Raw genomic sequence first — 23,736 nt, forward strand, 5'->3', positions numbered from 1 at the left:
AGACTATTATGAACAATTATACACCAACTAATTGGACAACCTAGAAGAGATGATAAATTCCTCCAAACACAAAACCTACCAAGACTGACTCATGAGAATTAGAATATGTGAACAGATCAATAACAAGTAAAGAAATTGAACAAACAATCAAAAATTTTGCAACAAAGAAAAGCCCAGAACCAAATGATTTCACAGGTAAATGTTACCAAAGGATCAATGCCAATCATTTTCAAATGCTTCCAAAAACTCTTTTTTAGCTCCTTCTTCATCCTGAAGAAGGGGGGACACTTCCAAACTCATTAACAATGCCAGCTTTGCCATTATACGTAAGTCAGATAACAACAATACTAGAATAGCAAACTCCTGGCCAATATCCTTGATAAATATAAATTCAAGTAATCTCAACAAAATACTAGTAAGCCAAGTTCAGAAGCACATTAAAAGAATCATAAACCAAGGGAGAGAGGCCAAGATGATGGAGTAAATATTTTTTTTTTTTCCGTGGAGACAAATACTTTATTTTCTTTTGTGTATTTCTTATGATTTAAATAGTAATGATAAAACATTAGTCACACTGCTTGACACATGGAAAAGATCCAATTCTGGTGGCATTTCTTATTATGTTTTGGTTATTTTGTTTATTCTTATTTTGGGGGATGGGGAAATAAAATCTTCTCTTGTTAATCCATTCAAAAAAAATCATGTGCATCAGGGTCCTGACACATCCATATGGTGCTTCCCACCTGCCTATAGATAGAGAACATATTCTTAGGCACAGACAATGGGATGGAGTTAATCTCACTGGGTATAAATAGGAGACTATGATGGCTTGAGATAATGCAAGAGGGAGAAAAATTTGAGACAAATAAAGCTAGTATGCACCTAACTTCTATGAAATGTGGGCATTTTACAGACCAGAATCATTAAAAAAGTATTATAAAGATAGACATTATTATTTCCAACCCTTCCTTCAAACTTTCCATCAGGAACTTAGGGGACAGAAGGTTCTGCGGAAGGTTCTTTTTATGGCGTTCTTCAGCTCTTTATTCCTGAGGCTGAAAATGATGGGGCTAAGAAAAGGGGTGAAGACTGTGTAGGTGGTGGCCAGCAGAGTGTTACTGTCCATGGAATGGGCGCCTTTGGGCTTGAGGTAGATGAGGGAGGCAAAACCGTAGTGCACGACCACTATGGTGAGGTGGGAGACACAGGTGGAGAAGGTCTTGTGCCGGCCCTCAGTGGAGGGGATCCTCAGGATGGCGGCCACGATGAAGACATAGGAGAGGACAATGAAGAATAAGCACCCCATCAGGGCTGTGACACAGACCATGATCACAACCATGGTGACAGAGGCTGTGTCCTTCCCACAGGCCAACTTCAAGAGGGAAAGCACATGGCAGAAAAAATGGTGAATCTCATTAGACCCACAGAAGCTGAGGTGAAAAATGATCAGTGTTACCATCATCCCCATGACTGAGCCACCAGCCCAGCACCAGGACACAAGACGGGCACAGTCACGGGTGCTCATGAGCACGTTGTAGCGCAGGGGGTGGCAGATGGCCACGTAGCGGTCGTAGCCCATGATCATGAGCAGGAAGGAGTGGGTGAAGCCAAATGTGAAGGAGAAGAACATCTGGCTGGCACAGGCCACAAAGGTGGTGGAGCGGTGGGTGGAGAGCATGTGAACTAACATGTAAGGAGTGATGGCAACAGTGAACAGGATCTCGGAGATGGAGAGGGTGCACAGGAAGAGGTACATGGGGGTGTGGAGGCTGTGCTCCCTCCAGATGGTGCCCATGATGAGCAGGTTCCCCAGCAGCGTGAACAGGTACATCAGCAGGTACAGCAGGAAGAAGGTGGGCAGGAGCTGCTGAGGGAAGTTGGAGAAGCCGATGAGGATGAATTCAGATATCATGCTGTAGTTTTGATTAGACAAGAATGCTGCATCTGGTGAGATCAGAAACAGAATGAAATCACAGTGGTTAAAACAGATTCATCACGTGCAGAAGATGGAAGAACTAGTTAAATGACACCACAAGGAAGCACTCAGACAAATTCAAGGTGGATCATTCCACAGAACAATTGATCTGGTCTCATTAATAAGCCAGGATAAAGAAAAGGATAAGGAGAAATTCAGGGGACATAACAATAATATGCAATATTGGGTACTAGATCAGATACTGATTTAGATAAGCTAGTTGTATTTTTATGGAAATAGAGAAGATTTTGATTGTGGTATGGATAAATGAAGAAGTACAAATAATATTAAGGGGTTATTATTAATTAATTTTTGGTTTCCCTGGTGGCTCAGATGGTAAAGAATCTTCCTGCAGTATGGGAGACCTGGGTTTGATCCCCGGGTTGGGAAGATCCCCTGGAGGAGGGCATGGCAACCCACTCCAGAATTCTTGCCTGGAGAATCCCCATGGACAGAGGAGCTTGGCGGGCTATAATCCATGGGGTCACAAAGAGTTGGCCATGACTGAGTGACTAAGCAGAGTACATATTAATTAATTTATTGATATTTTGTTTGGTTTAATTTTTTTGGCTGTGAAGGTAAATATCAGTAGTTTAAAGGGATACTGAAAAATAAAAAATGATGAAAGTAGAAATGACAAATTTAAATTTCCAGCAAATAAGATTGGAGCCATGTTTTTGTTAGACTCAGCAAACAGTCTTTATCAGATTCATTATTCCAAGCATAGAAAAGTATACAGGTATTCTCCCCAGTGGGACCTACTAAGACCATGGGGCAAAACTTTCAGTTTTATTTGAAAATCATGGATATTGGTAATTTTCTTCATTCCCCTCTTTCTTCCTCCTACTCCTGATAAATAAGTAGTGATTATTAGTTTTCTGTAAGTCTTTCTTTGTTTTGCCATCCATATTTTCTATATATTCTATTTATTCATGGATATCTAAAAGAACATGTGACTAAATACATAATTCAAAAATTAAAAAATAAAGGCATACTGAAATTAAAAAAATTCACACACATGCACACACCAAGGAACAAAGGAATATTTCATGAAGGTTAAAAGAACATTGTATCAACTTACATGTATATAATTAACCTGTATAAAAACATACACTTGAATGTTAGAAATTAATATTCAACACAACTTCAGTGAAATAATTATAAAATAGAAATTACTAATCAATACTAGATAGATAAGAAATGAAAGTTGGAAATTTTAAGAGAGTTCAGAAATGCAATTTGGGTGTTATTAATTATAATGCACTATAATATTCAGACATTAGCTCCTATATATATTTAAGCTCTTCACAAAACAATATTAAACATGTTTTTTCAAGTACACAGAGGACTTTATAACAAAATTTTACCTTATTTTCAGACATAGAGAACTTCTCCATCTACTTCAAAGTATAAATAATATATAGATTATAATGTGCTAAAGTCAAAAATCACTGGAGAAGGAATAGCTTTCCAAATCCATAAGTTAGAAGGATGTAGTATTAACCTCTTGCTTCAGTAGTAAGTCATAAAATAAATGAGATATTTATAAAAAATAATTCAAGCATCAAATGTCAATTAAAAAATACCTTGAGGAGAATATGCAATTTTATATATTAAGAAGTATATATATATATAAAGAAACTTTACACAGAAAAAGCATGCTTACTACAACTAAAATCAAGTGATGAAAATTAATAAGATAGAAACAGGAGAAAATGCCAATGAGAAAGCATAAAATTAAAATTGGGAGACAACTATAGAAATATAGATATTTAAAATGAATAAAAATAGTACAAAAAATGTAAGTTAAGAAATTGAAATAAAAGATGAATAAATTCACAGAAATATAAAGTTCCAAAACTGGTGCAAAAAAGAAAAATAGAGACCCTGGCTATTCAAAAATGTTCTAAAGAAATTGAAATGTTAAAAATCTTCTCCTTCCTATAATTATCAGCCCCAGTGGGTTTATAAATGTGCACATATACCTTTTAGGAACAATTGAATATCTTATACATGTTCTTCAAATAAAAGAAAAAAATGGAAAAAATTGAAATCTGCTGAGCTTATTTCATCAGGTTAATGCAATCTTGATTCTAAAACTGGGTAAAAATGTTATAAGAAGTGACAGTTACTGGCTCACTTTACCTATGAATTTTTGATTTTGAAATCTATTTATGACATCACCTAATCAATGAAATGATGTGTTAAAATTAGTAAATTATGATCAAGTGGTGTTGGTTTATCCCATGAATGACAAAATGGTTTAGCATCATGTGGTTCACATAAATAAATTAAAAAAAATAATGTAAGTATTTTGACCAAGGAAAAAATGTATTTTCTTAAATTTAACTTCTATTTCTGACATTTTAAATGTTCATGTAATAATTGCCTGTAACATGGGAGACCAGCATTCTATCCCTGGGTCAGGAAGATCTGGAGAAGGGAATGGCAACCCACTCCAGTATTCTTGCCTGGAGAATCCTATGGACAGAGGAACCTAACAGGCTACAGTCCATGGAGTCGCTAAGAGTCAGACAGGATTGAGCAACTAACACTTCCTTACCTTACTTTAGGTGTACAACATAATGATTTCACATATGTTTGTCTATTTATGATTTTTAAAGCCCCTTTGCAACATGAAATTGAAGGGGACTTTCTTAGCTAGATAATGAATACATCCTAGAAAACTAGCAAATAGTATACTATGTAGGGACCTTTACATACATTATTTTATAATCAGGAAGAAGCCAAGGATACTCACTGTCTCTGCTGGTCTTTAACATGGAACTGAAAGTCATGAGTGGGGCTACAAGGAAAGAGAGGAAGGAGATACAGAAGGATTGAAGTGATGAGAACTGATCACCTGTCTGGAAAGATTAGAGAATCAAGATGTAATATGTTAGAACCATAGGAGAGTGCAGTGATGCAGAAGGCAAGATTAACTTCCCAAAACCACAGTCATTTTTTGTGCCCTTAAATCAGTAGTTATCATTAAAATTTAGTTTTTAAGTAAAAAGTAAGACAACAGTCTCAAGTGACACAGATGATATAGAAAGAGTTCTCAAGCATTTTGGCCTCAGGATGCCTTTATACTAAAAAATTATTGAGGCTCCTAAAAGGTATTTGTTTAGGTGGAATGTAACTACCAGTTTTTACCATATTAGATAGTAAAGCTAGAATCTTTAAAAATATTCAGTAATTCAGTTCAGTTCAGTTGCTCAGTCATGTCCAACTCTTTGCAACCCCATAGACTGCAGCACACCAGGCTTCCCTGTCCATGACCAACTCCTGGAGTTTACTCAAACTCACGTCCTTCGAGTCAGTGATGCCATCCAAACATCTCGTCCTCTGTCATCCCCTTCTCCTCCCGCCTTCAATCTTTCCCAGCATCAGGGTCTTTTCCAATGAGTCAGTTCTTCACATCAGGTGGCCAAAGTATTGCAGTTTCAGCTTCAGCATCAGCCCTTCCAATGAATATTTACAACTGATTTCCTTTAGGATGGACTGGTTGGATCTCCTTGCAGTCCAAGGAACTCTCAAGAGTCTTCTCAACACCACAGTTCAAAAGCATCAATTCTTTAGCGCTCAGCTTTCTTTATAGTCCAACTCTCACATCCATACATGACTACCGGAAAAACCATAAATTTGACTAGATGGATCTTTGTCTGCATTCAGTAATTAGTACACTTTAGAAACAATAATAAATCTATTACATGTTAACATTAGTAAGATATTTATATGATTGATTACATTGTTCAAAAACATTTAGTGAGAAGAGTGGTCTTTTATTATGTGTTTGAAAATATATCTAATGTCTGCCTTGATAGAAAACATCCTAATGCTCATATCTATTTCTTCATTTAGTCTGTGATAACATATTGTTTTGGGCTTCCCTGATGGTTCAGACAGGGAAAAAATCTGCCTGCAGTGCAGGAGACCTGGGTTGGATCCCTGGGTTGGGAGGATTCCCCTGGAGAAGGAAATGGCTACCCGCTCCAGTATTCTTGCCTGGAGAATTCCATGGAAAGAGGAGCCGTGTAGTGTTTTAGTTGAAGTATATGATTAAAACACATCCACACATGTAATTAGTAAAATAAGGACCTAATGACCTAAAGACCCCAGGTAATGTCTCTGGGACCCCTAGGGATTCTCACCTTGCTTTGAAAAGCACTGTAATTACAATATCTAGAAATTAACATAAAATATGCAATACATCTAAAGACTTTAAAGCATTAATAACAATGTAGAAGGTGATCTGAATACTTGAAAACAGTCTACTCCCCTGAATGAGTTGAGCTAATATTATCATGATGTCAAGTTTCCCTAAATTACGTTGCACTAGCAATTCCAGGGAATTGATTGTGAATGTGATGAAACTTGCCTAAAATTTCTTCTGAGAATTGAATCAATATAAAACTATAACAAACTTTTAAAAATTGAGTAAACAGGAGAGATATATCCTCCTGGATAATGAGACACATTATAGAATCATAGTCATTTCTTAAAGTGTGATCCTGGATTAAATGGGCACTGATTAAATTGATTCTATGTCTCAGAAAATACCCCTGTATGGTTCAAAACTTAATGTATATATAGGTGGGAGCACAAATCAATGGGAAAATATAAGATCGCCTGCTACTTTCTGGTGGGGGAAAATGCTCATTTTAGGAAGCAAAGTAAATCTGAATATCTGCCCAAGAACACATGCAAAAGTGGAATCCAGATAGATTCAAGACTGGAGTGGGTTGCCATGCCCTCCTCAATGCTCTTGTAGGCATGGCAACCCACTCCAGTATTCTTGCCGTATTCTTGCTTGGAGAATCCTATGGACAGAGGAGCCTGGTGGCTGCAGTCCTTTGGGTTGCAAAGAGTCAGACAGGACTGAAGCCACTGAGCATGCACGCACTCAAGAGAGTTACTTTTTTTGATTTTAAAAAGCACAAAATTTAAGGTGATATTTTAAAAAAAAAGACACGGAAACATCAACATGAAGGACTTTTGTTCCACAAAGGAAATTATAGGTAAAGTTATCAGGCAGATGAAACTTTATGAAGAATAATTTTCACTGTGGGAAACTGTCGATGGAATGCTATCCAGAAAAATGAACAAAGAGTAAGAATCTCAGTACAGGTAACGAGCAGAGAAATCATGGAAAGAGTTACACAGGCAAATGGAAAGATGCCCGGTAAAAAGGAACATGGGGAAGGAGGAAGGTAGGAAGAGAGGGAAGGGTGATGGAATTTCATTGTATAACTATTCAGTTCCCCAAATTAGAAAACATTGTGTTGGCTGGATTATGGGGAGAAAGGAATACTCTTGCAATGCTGGTGAGAATGTAGAATGATGAGAATTCAGAATATACATGCTCTCTACACCAGCAAATTTGGTCCTAAGTGCTTGTCTTGATTTCTCAAACCTATTTATAGGGGAGCATTTAAGAGTTTGCTTCTTGTAGCATTGCTGTAGTGGAGGAATTGGGGAGAGGGGAGGTAAGAAGGACTGGATGCAAACATTGGAGCCTCAAACAGGTGTCAGATATACACATAGCAGTATAAAGGGATTTAAAAAATAATATTGAGTGAATGAAGCAAAGGCCAGGATGAACTCTCTACCATAATCCATTTTGGGCACATTAAAAATTTAGTACATGAAACTACACTGTATCAAACCAGAACAGTGAATGCATGTCATTACATACTTGTCAAAGCCATCAAATGTACAGAGAAAGAGTGAAGCTTAATGTGGACTTGGACTTTGGTTAATTATGATGTATCTCTATTGGTTGATCAGGTTTAAAAATAAAATAAAATTAAATTAAAGACCTTAAAAAAAATGGTAACAAATGGACCACATGATGCAAGATGTGAAAATAGAGAAAACTGAGCTGGCAGAGGAGGTTAAGTGGGAACCTGCTATACTATCTGATCAGTATTTCTATAAACCTAAAACTCCTATAATAAAATGAAGCCCATTCATTTAAGAAATTAAAACATTAAAGGATTTATACAAATTTGTCAAAACGTATATAAATCAAAGGGTACACATGAAGAATTTTAAGTGTTTGTCGAAACAAAAAGACAATGGGATGAAAGAAAGGGAATTAATTAATGAAATATGAGGAGGACCTCACACAAACCAATGGTGATCAAAAGCCGTAAACTGGAGATATCATTGCTCAAACCTCTGCACCTGAACTCCATCATAAAATTAGAAGAAAATTCTATGAATAATTTGAGCCACATTGCTATCCAGAGCTCCTGAACTCCTGGCTCTGAGACAGCCCTCCCATCCCTGACATAATGACCCCTAACCATTTCATTAGGACGTCGTCTCTAAGAATACCCCATAGTAGCTGTCATTTGGATCTCGGAGGACACAGAATCATCTGGACAGTGAGGAGCTTGGCAGGAGTTGGGGGTGCTCTTTAGAGTGAGGAAGACTGCATTTTGGACCTGAAAAACACATCCTCTGACCACCTAATTAAGGTCCCCACGCAGAAGCCAAGACACTGGCATCAGCCGCCTTCCATGCTTCATCCCTCCCTTCACTCAGCATTCTCTTTCCCTACCAAGTAGTTCCAGCTCCCCTGCATCCTTATGGCTCCATCTCCTTTTTCCTAGACCACTGCCCCAGGTTCCTCCCATGTTCCCTTCTCTGGTCCCATTCTACTCTGACTCCTAGAGTGAATTTTCTGAAATATGCACAGGGTCTGCAGTCATCAGGCGCAGGGTTCAAAATCAAAGAACTTTGCAGTGTTGATCCACTCCCCTCCCCAACCAAGAGCACACAGAGGACTGCCTTCAGTGGGTCCATGAAATTCACCCCAGGACTTAGGTGCTTGTGCTCAGTTGTGTCCAACTCTTTGCAACCTTTGGACTGTAGCCTGCCAGGCTCCTCCTTCCATGGGATTTTTCAGGCAAGAATACTGGAGTGGGTTGCCATTTCCTTCTCCAGGGGATCTTCTCCACGCAGGAATCGAACCCACGTCTCCTGAGGCTCCTGAATCACAGGCAGCTTCTTTACCTGCTAAGCCAGCGGGAAGTCCACATAAGGGCTTAAAGTTTACCTAAGAAATGTGGTTGTCACTGACTGAGAAGACTGTGTTCCTTCTGATCTGGTTTGTTGTCATCCTTCTGTACTTGATATATCACCAGCTGACCCCATTCTAAACTCGGGGTCTCTGACCCCAGTGGAGGACTTAGACCCTCTGGTAACCACACAACACAGTTCCCCCCAGGAGGCTGATTCAACCTCCACTCTCTTCTCCAGCCCCTACCTCACCCCTGCAGCCTACCTTTCCACCTCCTGCATGGTGGAACACCATGATTATTAAGGCTGGCCTCTCCCTTCTTCTCTAATAGGTGGACAGAATTTTGTCTCCTTTGTTCTCATGGAGGAGTGCTTGTGCACCAGTGCTGAGCAAACATCAGACACATCACAGGAGTGAAGCCTGCTCATACTTCTGTCTCCTCCGGAGCCTCCCCTCCAGGTTAGCAGGGACCACTCTGGGCCAGAGCAGGAGAGAGCACCAAAGACAAGATAACCTAGAACAGGATTTCTCAGCTTTAGCATTAGTGATGTTTGTTTCTGTTTTGTAAACTTTAAACTTTTTATTTTGTATTGGGGTATAGCCAATTAACAATGTTGTGATAGTTTCAGAGGAACAGCGAATGAATTCAGCCATGCATATACATGTATCCATTCTCCCCCAAGGGCTTCCTTGGTGGTTTAGATGGTAAAGAATCAGCCCACAGTGTGGGAGACCCAGGTTCAGTCCCCTGGTTGGGAAGATCCCCTGGAGAAGGAAATGGCTACACACTCCAGTATTCTTACCTGGAGAATTCCATGGACAGAGAAGCCTGGCGGGCTATGGGGTCACAGAGTTGGACACAATTGAGCAACTAACACTTTCACTTTTACTGGCTTCAGTTCACCAGAGGCCCACAGCATCCTCTCCCCACCATAAATTCTGATGACCAAAAAGCTTCAGATTTGTCCAGATGTCCACCATGGGGCAGAATCATCCTGGGTTGACAACTGCTGACCTAGAAGCTGCAAAGGACACTTGAGCTAAACGAGAAGAAAGGACCCAGAGTGGGCAAAATGAGAAGACCCGGAGCAGCTTTCCACAACCAAGCTCCTCTCTTACTACTCTTTTCCCCAGCCCCGGTCTCATCCCCAGGCTGAGAAGCGCTGCTCACAATGGTAGATTCTGCCTCCGTAGCTTTCTGTCCTGGTTTCCCTCTGCCTGGGCTGCCTCTTCCAGAAATGGTCAGTCGGGGTGAGCAGAAGCTCTCCTGCTTGTTGCTGTCAGCAGCACCCCCAGGCAGGTGTGGAGTGAGATCTAGAATCTCCCAAATGTGATATACAGTGTGCTTTATCCCTGCTGCAGCCTCCAGCAGGCTGTTCCCAAGAGCATCTTCATGGAACCAACTGCAAGGGCAGTCCTCAGGGTCTGGAGAGGCTAAGCGGGACCTCAGGGGGAGCTTCTGGGATCTTCAGTCTCAGCTATTCACACACAACAGAGATTCCCTGCTGCCTCCCTCTGCCCAGTGTGATGGCAGCCGCTGCTGAGGGCTGAGCTCTCAGTCTTGGGGGATACAGGGCTGGATACAGATGCCCTTGACTCCTTGCGGGTAAAGAAAGGGTCAGAGGGAAGTCAGGAACTGGAGGAGCCCAGAGTAAGAATCCATGGCTGTGCCCTTGGGTAAGGCCAGTTGGAAAGCTGTCTAGAATAAGGGTACTTTGGAGCTGGCTCCTGGGGAGTGGTTTCTCTTGCATAAGGTAAGTGCTCAATGTCTTCTAGCCACATTGGAAAGTCCCACCTTCCTCTTCATCTACCTCTGCCCTATCCCTGTTATCCTGGTGATCCAGGTCAGAAAGTCTTGTTACTGAGTCCAAGTGCGCTCTGGCGTATCGCCGCACATTGGCCAATGAATCCGAGAGGTGTTGAGGCAAGGAAGAGACTTTAATTGGGGAGCCAGCAGACCCAGAAGATGGCAGTCTAGCTCCTCAAAATAACCATCTTATTGGGGTCTGGATGCCAGGTTCTTTTACAGATTAGAGATGAGGGGATGAGAGGAAGCAAAGTAAAAAGGCCATTAATATTGCAAACGTCTCCTAGAATGACAAGCCTCAGGTGTGTTAATTTCTTCCTTCCTGCCATCCACAGGTGGACAGGATTCTGAAATAACACACTTTAGTTTAACAGTCAGGCAGAGGGACAGGATTCTCGGAGGTAAACCATTCTGTATGATTATAATAACAAAAGCAATGAAAGGCAAGTCAAAGAAAACAGTTCCACCATGGAGTCAGAATTGGCTTCCTCCCTGCAGCAGTCTGACATTAGCATAAGATTCTTTATGATAAAATATGAACATTTGATCTTTTGGTCTTTATCCCTGGTTCCTGACTCTCGGTTCCGGAAACTATTAGTATCTCAGGAGTGATCAAAGTGTCTTTTTTTATACTGATGAGATGATTAGTAACTGGAGGCCCCAAGGTAGCTTTCTGGGGATGGTCTCCAGAAAGATCAAGGCAAGATTCAAAGGCTGAAACTTTTACCCCCACTCCCTTAGGCCTCCAGAACAAGGAGAGGAGATGCAGATTGAGTTAGGCACCAAAGCTCAAGGATTTAATCAGTTGTGACTCTGTGATAAAATCTTTATAGAAACTCCCTAAACAACAGGATTTGGAGAGTTTCTAGGAGACAGTTTCTAGGTGGTGAACACAGGAAGGTGCTAGGAAGGTGTGGTGTATCCGGAGAAGGATGGAAACTCTTAACTCCTTACCTTGGAATCTGTCCTATGCTTCCCTTCCATATGTTTGTGCCTAAGTTGCATCTTCAATAGCAAACTAGTACCTAGGTGGCCCGGTGGTAAAGAATCCGCCTAACCATGCAGGAGACACAGATTTGATCCCTGGGTCTGGAAGATCCCCTGGAGCAGGAAGTTGCAACCCACTCCCATATTTTTGCTTGGAGAATCCCATGGACAGAAGAGCCTGGCGGGCCACAGTTTATAGGATCACAAAGAGTCAGACATGACTGAGAGACTGAGCACACACAATAGCAATGAAAGAAGTTTTCTGAATTCTCTAAATCATTTTAACAAAGTGTAGAACCTGAAAGTGGGGGGTGGGTTGTGGAAACATCCAACTTCCTAGCCTGGACTGGTGGCTGAAGTGGGAGTAGTCTTGTGGAACTGAGCCCTTTGCCTGTGAATTCTGACACCAGCTCCAGGTAGTTGATGTGCGTGTGTGCTTAATCCCTCAGCTATGTCTGATTCTGTGCAAGCCTATGCACTGTCGCCCGCCAGGCTCCTCTGTCCATGGGATTTTCCAGGCAAGAAGACTGGGGTGGGTTGCCGTTTCCTACTGTAGGGGATCGTTCCAATCCAGGGATCGAACCCCTGTCTCAGTGTCAGAATTGAACATTAGGACACCATTGGTATCCAGAGAGTTGGAGAACCGATCTTTAGTGTAGAGATAGAAGCCACAGGCTTAATGTCATAAGTGTTCAGCAACACTGTCTGCTCAGCCTCTGCAATCAGCCTCAAATCTGGCCACTCAACTCATCCAGGATGCCCTCAGCTATCTCCGCTCCACCTTTCTGCACCATTTTCTACATCTGCCCACATCCACTCCTGCCCTTAGCAGCTTATTCCCCTCACAATATTCAGAAAGAGCTCTCCATGAAGAAGAATCTGACCCTTCTGCTTGTGCTGGAAACCAACTGCTTGGTACAACCACTTTGGAAAACGGATTGGCAGTATCTATTGCAGGTGAATTGTAGATCTTCACTATGATTCAGTAATTACACATCTAGGTACAGACTCAAGAGAACAGCACATAAGTATTATTCACTAAAGGACATGTTTTAAACATTCACAGTAATGCAATGCATAGGAATCCCAGAGTGGAAACAACCCAAATGTCTATGCATACGTTCATATCATAGAATATTGTACAACTATTTTTTTTGTAAGTGTATTTAAAATATTTACAGGCAATGCAGTGGTTTGATATAATTATATATTATAAAACAATCACTGAAATAACATCAGTTCAATTCAGTCACTCAGTTGTGTCTGACTTTTTGCGACCCCATGAACTGCAGCACACCAGGCCTCCCTGTCCATTACCAACTCCCAGAGTCCACCCAAACCCATGTCCATTGAGTCGGTGATGCCATCCAACCATCGCATCCTTTGTCGTCCCCTTCTCCTCCTGCGCTCGATCTTTCCCAGGATCAGGGTCGTCTCAAATGAGTCAGCTCTTCACATGAGGTGGTCAAAGTATTGAGTTTCAGCTTCAACATCAGTCCTACCAATGAACACCCAGGACTAATCTCCTTTAGGATGGACTGGTTGGCTTTCCTTGCAGTCCAAGGGACTCCCAAGAGTCTTCTCCAACACCACAGTTCAAAAGCATCAATTCTTTGGCGCTCAGCTCTCTTTATAGTCCAATTCTCACATCCATATATGACCACTGGAAAAACCATAGCCTTGACTAGACGGACTTTTGTTGGCAAAGTAATGTCTCTGCTTTTGAATATGCTGTCTAGGTTGATCATAACTTTCCTTCCAAGGAGTAAGCGTATCTTAATTTCATGGTTCATGGCTGCAATCACCATCTGCAGTGGTTTCGGAGCCCAGAAAAATAAAGTCAGCCACTGTTTCCACTGTTTCCCCATCTATTTCCCATGAAGTGATGGGGCTGGATGCCATGATCTTCGTTTTCTGAATGTTGAGCTCTAAGCCACTTTTTTCACTTTCCTCTTTCACTTTCATCAAGAGGATCTTTAGTTCTTCACTTTCTGCCATCAGGGTGGTGTCATCTGCATATCTGAGGTTATTGATATTTCTCCTGGCAATCTTGATTCCAGCTTGTGCTTCCTCCAGCCCAGCGTTTCTCATGATGTACTCTGCATATAAGTTAAATAAGCAGGGTGATAATATACAGCCTTGACGTACTCCATTTCCTATTTGGAACCAGTCTGTTGTTCCATGTCCAGTTCTAACTGTTGCTTCCTGACCTGCATACAGGTTTCTTAAGAGGCAGGTGAGGTGGTCTGGTATTCCCATTTCTTGAAAGATTTTCCACAGTTTATTGTGATCCACACAGTCAAAGGTTTGGCATAGTCAATAAAGCAGAAAGAGATGTTTTTCTGGAACTCTCTTGCTTTTTTGATGATCCAGTGGATGTTGGCAATTTGATCTCTGGTTCCTCTGCCTTTTCTAAATCCAGCTTGAACATCTGGAAGTTCACGGTTCATGTATTGCTGAAGCCTGGCTTTGGAGAATTTTGAGCATTACTTTACTAGCGTGTGAGATGAGTACAATTGTGTGGTAGTTTGAGCATTCTTTGGCATTGCCTTTCTTTGGGATTGGAATGAAAACTGACCTTTTCCAGTCCTGTGGCCACTGCTGAGTTTTCCAAATTTGCTGGCATATTGAGTGCAGCACTTTCACAGCATCATCTTTCAGGATTTGAAATAGCTCCACTGGAATGCCATCACCTCCACTAGCTTTGTTTGTAGTGATGCTTCCTAAGGTCCACTTGACTTCACATTCCAGGATGTCTGGCTCTAGGTAAGTGATCACATCATCTTGATTATCTGGGTCATGAAGATCTTTTTTGTAAAGTTCTTCTGTATATTCTTGCCACCTCTTCTTAATATCTTCTGCTTCTGTTAGGTCCCTACCATTTCAGTTACCATGTGTTATCTCTTCATATTTTCGTTTAGCCTCTCCACATGCTTTGTAATCCACTGGGCTTCCCAGATGGCACTAGTGGTAAAGAATATACTTACCAGTGCAGGAGATGCAAGAGACATGGGTTTGATCCCTGGATTGGAAAGATCCTCTGGAGAAAGAAATGGCAACCCACTCCAGCATTCTTGCCTGAAAAATTCTGATAGAGGAGCCTGCTGGAGACCCCCTGGTCCAGGGGGCCACAAGGAGTGGGACATGACTGAGTGACTGAGCACAGCACACACAATACACAGTCTTTGAATTACCAATTACTTAAATTTCTAGTATTAAATGGTATAGTGAGACTACTCTGTTTATTAGAAAGCAGAGCATCTAAGCTTACTTCTCATGTGTACCTGATTTGATTCTCATTTCTCAGAGCAGCTGAGGTGAGGAAAGACCACTATTCATGTAAACATTTAAAGTTCACAGATGGCCAGCCAAGTTTCGACGCATGAGGCAGGGTGCTCAGGGCTGGTGCACTGGGATGACCCAGAGGGATGGGATGGGGAGGGAGAAGGGAGGGGGGTTCAGTATGGGGAACACATGTACACCCATTGCTGATTCATGTCAATGTATGGCAAAACCACTAGAATATTGTAAAGTTGTAAAGTAATTAGCCTCCAATTAAAAAAAAAAAAAACAACTCATTGCTACATTGAACTAGCTGTTACTGTTGTCCTCAAATTGTAGGGCTAATGAGATTAATGGCAAGTTCTGGAAAGGTTTAAGCAGCCCTCTTGCTGTTTCAGATAACAAAAAGTATGCACAAAATGTATAATCCTTGATTTTAAGATCTTTTAATCATAAAAATCACAGTTAATCATTGTTTAGCACATCTTACAGAATATTGATAATAAAGTTAGGTAACAAAAATATTGTATCCTAGCCACCAAACTATACTTTAGCTTGTGTAATAATAGAATTTGGGATTAAATGCTGATTTTATCAATGTAACATTAAATGTTTTAGGACCAAAAAAAAAAAAAACCAAAAAAAAAAAAAAAACAAACAAATGAAAAAGAAAGCTGTGGTACATATACACAATGGAATATTACTCAGCTATTAAAACTAAGGCATTTGAATCCTTTCTAATGAGGTGGATGAAACTGGAGCCTATTATACAGAGTGAAGTAAGTCAGAAAAAAACAAACCACCAATACAGTATATTAATATATATATATATATTTATATATATGGAATTTAGAAAGATGGTAATGATGATCCTATATGCAAGACAGCAAAAGAGACACAGATGTAAAGAACAGGCTTTTGGACTCTGTGGGAGAAGGCGAGGGTGGGGTGATTTGAGAGAATAGCATTGAAACATGTATATTATCATATTTGACATGGTTTGCCAGTCCAGGTTTGATGCATGAGACAGGGTGCTCAGGGCTGGTGCACTGGGATGACCCAGAGGGATGGGATGGGGAGGGAGGTGGGAGGTGGGTTCAGGATGGGGATCACATGTACACCTGTGGTGGATTCATGTCAGTGTGTGGCAAAAACCACTACAATATTGTAAAGTAATTAGCCTCCAAGTAAAATAAATAAATTAATTTACTAAAAAAAGTTCAAGCCAAACAAATAAAATAAAAATTTATGGACCCCCTATTGCCATGGAAACAAACTCTTCAAGGGGAACACAGCATCTTGCATGTTGTTGCTATTGTTCAGTCGCCCAGTTATGTCTGACTCTTTGCGACCCCAAGGACTGCAGCACACCACCTGTTTCATATTCCAGAAACCCTCAGTTACATCTAACCCTTCAGGGTTCACCAGATATACCATTGTGCCCAAATGCACCATGCCTATGTCACTCTTAACCTTTGTGCTTGCTGTCTCTTCTTCCTAGAAAGTCCTCTCCCATCTGTGTACCTCACCTGGATCACACCTCCTTACCCTTCAGGTCTCACTTGAGACATCACTCCCATCCAGAAGTGATGTCTTAACAACTAGTCTTTGTTAAGCCACAGACCAGTCTCTGATCTACTGTTAGCTCTCACAGGCTCTTAGGCTTTCCTCATCACACCTTGGGCCACTCTGTGTTGTCACCTTTGGTTACATGACAGCTTCTCCACTGGGGCATAAGAATGAGTGTTGAAAGTGAAAGTGCTAGTGACTCAGTCGTGTCTGACTCTGTGACTCCATGGACCGTAGCACTCCAGGCTCCTCTGTCTATGGGATTTCCCAGGCGAGAATACTGGTGTGGGTTGCATTTCCTCCTCCAGATGGGGATCTTCCCAATCCAGGGATTGAACCCTGGGCTCTTGCATTGCAGGTGGATTCTTTACCATCTGAATCATCAGGTCAGCTCTGTCCTTGGTTATTGCTGGATACTAGTGCCTAACATGTCTCCACATTAAATAACTATTTAATAAGCTTTTGTGACTATATAAATAAGGGCAAGTGCTGTAAGTGTTGCAAAGAAAAGCAGATTCTGACATTATGTTGGAACTGTTTCTTTGACTTGCTTTTCATTGCCTTTGTTATTATAATTATATGCAATGACCTGCCTCAGTGAATCCTGCCCCATGCTTGACTGTTAAAGTGCCTTTGTTCAGAATCCTGTCCACCTGTAGATGGCAGGAATGAAGATATTAACACACCCCTTACCTGAAGCTTGCCATTGTAGGAGATGTTTGCAAGATTAATGGCCTTTTTACTTTGTTTCCTTCCCTCTGCTCATCTCTGATCTGTAAAAGAACCTGGCATCTAGACTCCATAGAATGGTTATAATGACACATTAGTCTGTCATCTTCTTGGTCATTTCAACTGGAGAATTTTGATGGACAAGGAAGAGATCCCCAAGCAATGTTCTGATAGCATTTAAAGCAGAGGGAATAGTTTGAGCAAAGGCATGCAGGTGTGCTGCGCATGGAAGGAGAGAGATTACCAGTGGCTTGAAGAGCCACAAAGAATAATTGCTCTGGCCCCCACAAAGAAGCAGGTAAAAGGTACAGACAGCTGGAAGGTAGAATTAGATCCCTACATGGTTTTTACGGGAAGCATACGGACTGAAAAGGCCCACCTTGGCCAGCACCATAGTAACCATCTGCATGAGTTGTTTATGAAAGGAGGTCCTAGTAAGGAACATGGAACTAATAAGCCACCACTACCCAGAAGAGTTTGGGAAAGGTCAAAAGGAGACACCATATGTCTGATCATCTCCCAGGAGACTCCTCAGTGGCACCCATCTTGGCTGAGCGATGTGTGAGCCACCAGGAAGGAGTCTTGAATCGGAATGATTGGCCAAAGACAACCTGGAAACTAGTCCTGTCACTATAAAATCCAAGGCTGTGAGCCATGTGGCAGAGCAGTTCTCCTGGGTTCCCTTACCCTACAGCCCTCTGCCTAGGCGCCCCTTCCCAATAAAGTCTTTGTCGGCATGTAAGTCTCCTCAGACAATTCATTTTTGAGTGTTAGACAAAATTCCACTTTTGGACCCTGGAAGGTTATCCCACTTCCTGCAACATGGCCATCCATTTCACCTAAGCTCCAGGTAATACACGTTGTCCTGGATCTAAGAAATTTTGGAGAATATGACATGGCTCACATATGTACATTGATATCAGGTTTCCTCAGCTCAACAAAAATCAGAAAGGAGCTGGGAGAGGGCTATACATTCTGTCAACAAAAGAATTGCTGGGGTTCATGAACTCATTCTTCACTGATGTCTCTGGTACACAGAAGTCAGAGAAGAAAGGGACATATCATACAGTCTAAGGGATGGAGAAGAGATAGGTCAGGGGCAGGGGCTCTGCTTCTTCTCACAGATCCCCTTGTCCAGATGACTGTTCTACAGGAAGTAATCCTAGTGACTATGATGGAGCATCTTAATGCAATCTTCAGATTCTTAGGTGTTGTTTGTTCACAATGTTAACACATCTCTGAAAAGACACAGATAACTGTAGGCAGGAAAAAAAAATTCCCTTCTTGACTCCAGGATTACAGATATGATTTTGTCCCATCAAAGCAAAATTCTGGTCTCCTTGATAACTAAGATTCAAAAAAGAATCCTCAACTCATAGCACATCTCAGAGCAGCCAATTTGTCAATCTCACTAGCTTTTCAGAAGAAACTGGGACTCAGAAAGAGGAAGTAACCCAGTGTAGGTCCTGCTGTTTCATCATGCAGTCTGTCATGGTGCCTTCTCTGAATGTCCAGCTCATGGTTGTCTTTCTTCTGGTGTGTGTGGTGCAATCACCTTAATTGTCTGCAACAGCCTGAAACTAAATCCTGGACCCAGCTTTGTGAAGTTGGACAAGTGACTTGTTTTTACTGAACTTCAATTTCCCCTTTGGTGAAAGACCAATCTGTAAGGACAGAAAGTCCTGTGCATGTACAATACATAGGATGCATTAGGTCCTTGGTCTGTCACGTCCAGGGCACCAAGACTCTTTGGGGAGATGTGATAAGTTATGACAACCTCCAGTAAGAGTTGAGTGCCCTCACCATAGACACACACACATGCATTTTAGACTAGCTCCAGCTGGGTGACCTTGCATGTTATCGAATTTACCTAACCTCAGTTTCCTTTGGTGGAACACAGTGGTAAAATAGAACTGCACCTCATAGTTTGTTGTGAGGATTCAAGGAGTTAATGTGTGAACAACGCCTGACACATAGGAAATACTCACAGAAGGGGTTCTAGGAGTATGATAACAGGGCATTGTACTCTGTCTTCCTTTCCAGGGGAATATATCTAGCCTTCAACACATCTTGAGGACCAGGCTCTGGAATAGTCACAGGACCACAGAGATGAATTAGGTGCCATTTTTTCTTTTCACACACTCCCACTTTGTCAGAGGACCAGACCCATGAGAATAAAACCACACTAAGGGTGGTGTGCTAGGAGATGTTGAAAAATAATGAAGGAGGGGCATTTTATTGGCAGCATAAGGAATCAGTAGGGGTTCTCCAAGAGAATGAAGAGAAAATCAAGCCACCAAGGAGAACTCCAAATAAAAGTAAAAAGGTATGAGAGTGCAGAGTATGGGCTCAAGGAATAAGAGGAGAGGTCTTGAGGGAGATGGGGTCCCTAAGCTTCCCCTTCCCTTTCCTCATGTTCAAAGCTGAGAGATAAACCAGATTTAGCCTTTGTGAATGTTTGAGAGAGCTCCTGGCCTTAGATTTCACCTCACTAGCTTCATGAAGCCTTAGTGGAAGACTGGGCTGCATCTCTGCAAACTAATTCTAGGTTCTGAGCCTAAGACAGCCTAGTAGCAGCTCTACTCTGGAGTATGAGCTGCCCTATTACCATAGCATTATTCTGGGAGACTCTACTCAACTTTTGGAATCACTGACTACACCACCTTGCCTCCGTAAATCTCACACATGACTCTTTCTAATTCAACATGGAGCCCACAATACAAGGTATCCAAATGGTTATTGTTGTTCAGTTGTAAAGTCTTGTCTGACTCTTTAGCAACCCCATGGTTGCTAAACCCCATGAGGAAGCACACCAGCCTCCTCTGTCCTCCACTATCTCCCAGAGTTTGATCAGATTCATGTCCGTTGAGTTGGTGATGTTATCCAATCATTTCAGCAGCCCCCTTCTTTTGCCTTCAGTCTTTCCCAGCATCAGGGTACTTTCCAATGAGTCGGCTCTTTGGATCAGGTGGCCAAACTATTAGAGCTTCAGCTTCAGCATCAATCCATCCGATATTCAGGGCTGATTCCTTTAGGATTGACTGGTTTGATCTTCTTGCAGCCCAAGGGACTCTCAAGAGTCTTTTCCAACACCATAATTTGAAAACATCAATTCTTCACGGCTCAGCCTTCTTTATGGTCTAATTCTCACATCTGTACATGACTACTGAAAAAAACGTAGCTTTGACTATATGGACCTTTGTTGGCAAAGTGATGTCTCTGCTTTTTAATAGGCTGTCTAGGTTTGTCATAGTTTTCCTTTCAAGGAGCAAGTGTCTTTTATTTTTTTTAATTTTTTTCAAAATTTATTTTATTTTTTAACTTTACAATATTGTATTGGTTTTGCCATATATCAACATGAATCCGCCACAGGTATACACATGTCCCCCATCCTGAACCCTCCTCCCTCCTCCCTCCCCGTACCATCCCTCTGGGTGGTCCCAGTGCACCAGCCCCAAGCATCCAGTATCGTGCATCAAACCTGGACTGGCAACTCATTTCATATATGATATTGTACATGTTTCAATGCCATTCTCCCAAATCATCCCACCCTCTCCCTCTCCCACAGAGTCCAAAAGACTGTTCTATACATCAGTGTCTCTTTTGCTGTCTCGTATACAGGGTTATTGTTACCGTCTTTCTAAATTCCATATATATGCGTTAGTATACTGTATTGGTGTTTTTCTTTCTGGCTTACTTCACTCTGTATAATAGGCTCCAGTTTCATCCACCTCATCAGAAATGATTCAAATGTATTCTTTTTAATGGTTGAGACTCCATTGTGTATATGTACCACAGCTTTCTTATCCATTCATCTGCTGATGGACATCTAGGTTGCTTCCATGTCCTGGCTATTATAAACAGTGCTGCAATGAACATTGGGGTACATGTGTCTCTTTCACTTCTGGTTTCCTCAGTGTGTATGCCCAGCAGTGGATTACTGGGTCATAAGGCAGTTCTATTTCCAGTTTTTTAGGGAATCTCCACACTGTTTTTCATAGTGGCTGTACTAGTTTGCATTCCCACCAACAGTGTGAGAGGATTCCCTTTTCTCCACACCCTCTCCAGCATTTATTGCTTGTAGACTTTTGGATCACAGCCTTTCAGACTGGCGTGAAATAGTACCTCATAGTGGTTTTGATTTGCATTTCTCTGATAATGAGTGATGTTGAGCATCTTTTCATGTATTTGTTAGCCATCTGTATTTCTTCTTTGGAGAAATGTCTGTTTAGTTCTTTGGCCCATTTTTTGATTCGGTCATTTATTTTTCTGGAATTGAGCTGTAGGAGTTGCTTGTATATTTTTGAGATTAGTTATTTGTCAGTTGCTTCATTTGCTATTATTTTCTCCCATTCTGAATGGTGTCTTTTCACCTTGCTTATAGTTTCCTTTGTTGTGCAGAACTTTTAAGTTGAATTAGGTCCCATTTGTTTATTTTTGCTTTTATTTCCAATATTCTGGGAGGTGGGTCATAGAGGATCCTGCTGTGATGTATGTCGGAGAGTGTTTTGCCTATGTTCTCCTCTAGGAGTTTTATAGTTTCTGGTCTTACATTTAGATCTTTAATCCATTTTGAGTTTATTTTTGTGTATGGCATTAGAAAGTGTTCTAGTTTCATTCTTTTACAAGTGGTTGACCAGATTTCCCAGGACCACTTGTTAAAGAGATTGTCTTTTCTCCATTGCATATTCTTGCCTCTTTTGTCAAAGATAAGGTGTTCATAGGTGCGTGGATTTATCTCTGGGCTTTCTATTTTGTTCCATTGATCTATATTTCTGTCTTTGTGCCAGTACCATACTGTCTTGATGACTGTGGCTTTGTAGTTAGAGCCTGAAGTCAGGCAGGTTGATTCCTCCACTTCCATTCTTTTTTCTCAAGATTGCTTTGGCTATTCGAGGTTTTTTGTATTTCCATACAAATTGTGAAATTATTTGTTCTAGCTCTGTGAAGAATACCATTGGTAGCTTGATAGGGATTGCATTGAATCTATAAATTGCTTTGGGTAGTATACTCATTTTCACTATATTGATTCTTCCAATCCATGAACATGGTATATTTCTCCATCTATTAGTGTCCTCTTTGATTTATTTCACCAGTGTTTTATAGTTTTGTATATATAGGTCTTTAGTTTCTTTAGGTAGATATATTCCTAAGTATTTTATTCTTTTCGCTGAAATGGTGAATGGAATTGTTTCCTTAATTTTTCTTTCTATTTTCTCATTATTAGTGTATAGGAATGCAAGGGATTTCTGTGTGTTGATTTTATATCCTGCAACTTTACTATAGTCATTGATTAGTTCTAGCAATTTTCTGGTGGAGTCTTTAGGGTTTTCTATGTAGAGGATCATGTCATCTGCAAACAGTGAGAGTTTTACTTCTTCTTTTCCAATTTGGATTCCTTTGATTTCTTTTTCTGCTCTGATTGCTGTGGCCAAAACTTCCAAAACTATGTTGAATAGTAATAGTGAAAGTGGGCACTCTTGTCTTGTTCCTGACTTTAGGGGAAATGCTTTCAATTTTTCACCATTGAGGATAATGTTTCCTGTAGATTTGTCATATATAGCTTTTATTATGTTGAGGTATGTTCCTTCTATTCCTGCTTTCTGGAGAGTTTTGATCATAAATGGATGTTGAACTTTGTCAAAGGCTTTCTCTGCATCTATAGAGATAATCATATGGTTTTTATTTTTCAATTTGTTAATGTGGTGTATTACATTGATTGATTTGTGGATATTGAAGAATCCTTGCATCCCTGGGATAAAGCCCACTTGGCCATGGTGTATGATCTTTTTAATGTGTTGTTGGATTCTGATTGCTAGAATTTTGTTAAGGATTTTTGCATCTATGTTCATCAGTGATATTGGCCTGTAGTTTTCTTTTTTTGTGGCATCTTTGTCAGGTTTTGCCACTAGGGTGATGGTGGCCTCATAGAATGAGTTTGGAAGTTTACCTTCCTCTGCAATTTTCTGGAAGAGTTTGAGTAGGATAGGTGTTAGCTCTCTCCAAATTTTTGGTAGAATTCAGCTGTGAAGCCACCTGGACCTGGGCTTTTGTTTGCTGGAAGATTTCTGATTACAGTTTCAATTTCCGTGCTTGTGATGGGTCTGTTAAGATTTTCTATTTCTTCCTGGTCCAGTTTTGGAAAGTTGTACTTTTCTAAGAATTTGTCCATTTCTTCCACATTGTCCATTTTATTGGCATATAATTGCTGATAGTGCAAGTGTCTTTTAATTTCATGGCTGCAGTCACCATCTGCAGTGATTTTGGAGTCCAGGAAAATAAAATCTGCTTCCACTTTTCCCCCTTCTATTTCCATAAAGTGATGATACTGGATGCCATGATCTTGGTTTTTTTTTT

The 23,736-nt window shown here is 40.9% G+C and overlaps 2 protein-coding genes across 2 annotated transcripts in view; both read right to left on the bottom strand.

Moving 5' to 3' along the window:
* FAM32A (family with sequence similarity 32 member A) overlaps positions 1-23,736 on the bottom strand; it is a 271,335-nt gene that overhangs the window by 244,219 nt on the left and 3,380 nt on the right. The window lies entirely within an intron of this gene.
* LOC129624366 (olfactory receptor 10H4-like) lies at positions 983-1,927 on the bottom strand. The gene has a single exon (XM_055542163.1). It carries the CDS (start codon positions 1,910-1,912, stop codon positions 983-985), a length of 930 nt encoding a protein of 309 aa, XP_055398138.1. The 5' UTR covers positions 1,913-1,927.

The sequence above is a fragment of the Bubalus kerabau genome, chromosome 1 (genome assembly GCF_029407905.1).
Source record: "Bubalus kerabau isolate K-KA32 ecotype Philippines breed swamp buffalo chromosome 1, PCC_UOA_SB_1v2, whole genome shotgun sequence".
Taxonomy (NCBI): domain Eukaryota; kingdom Metazoa; phylum Chordata; class Mammalia; order Artiodactyla; family Bovidae; genus Bubalus; species Bubalus kerabau.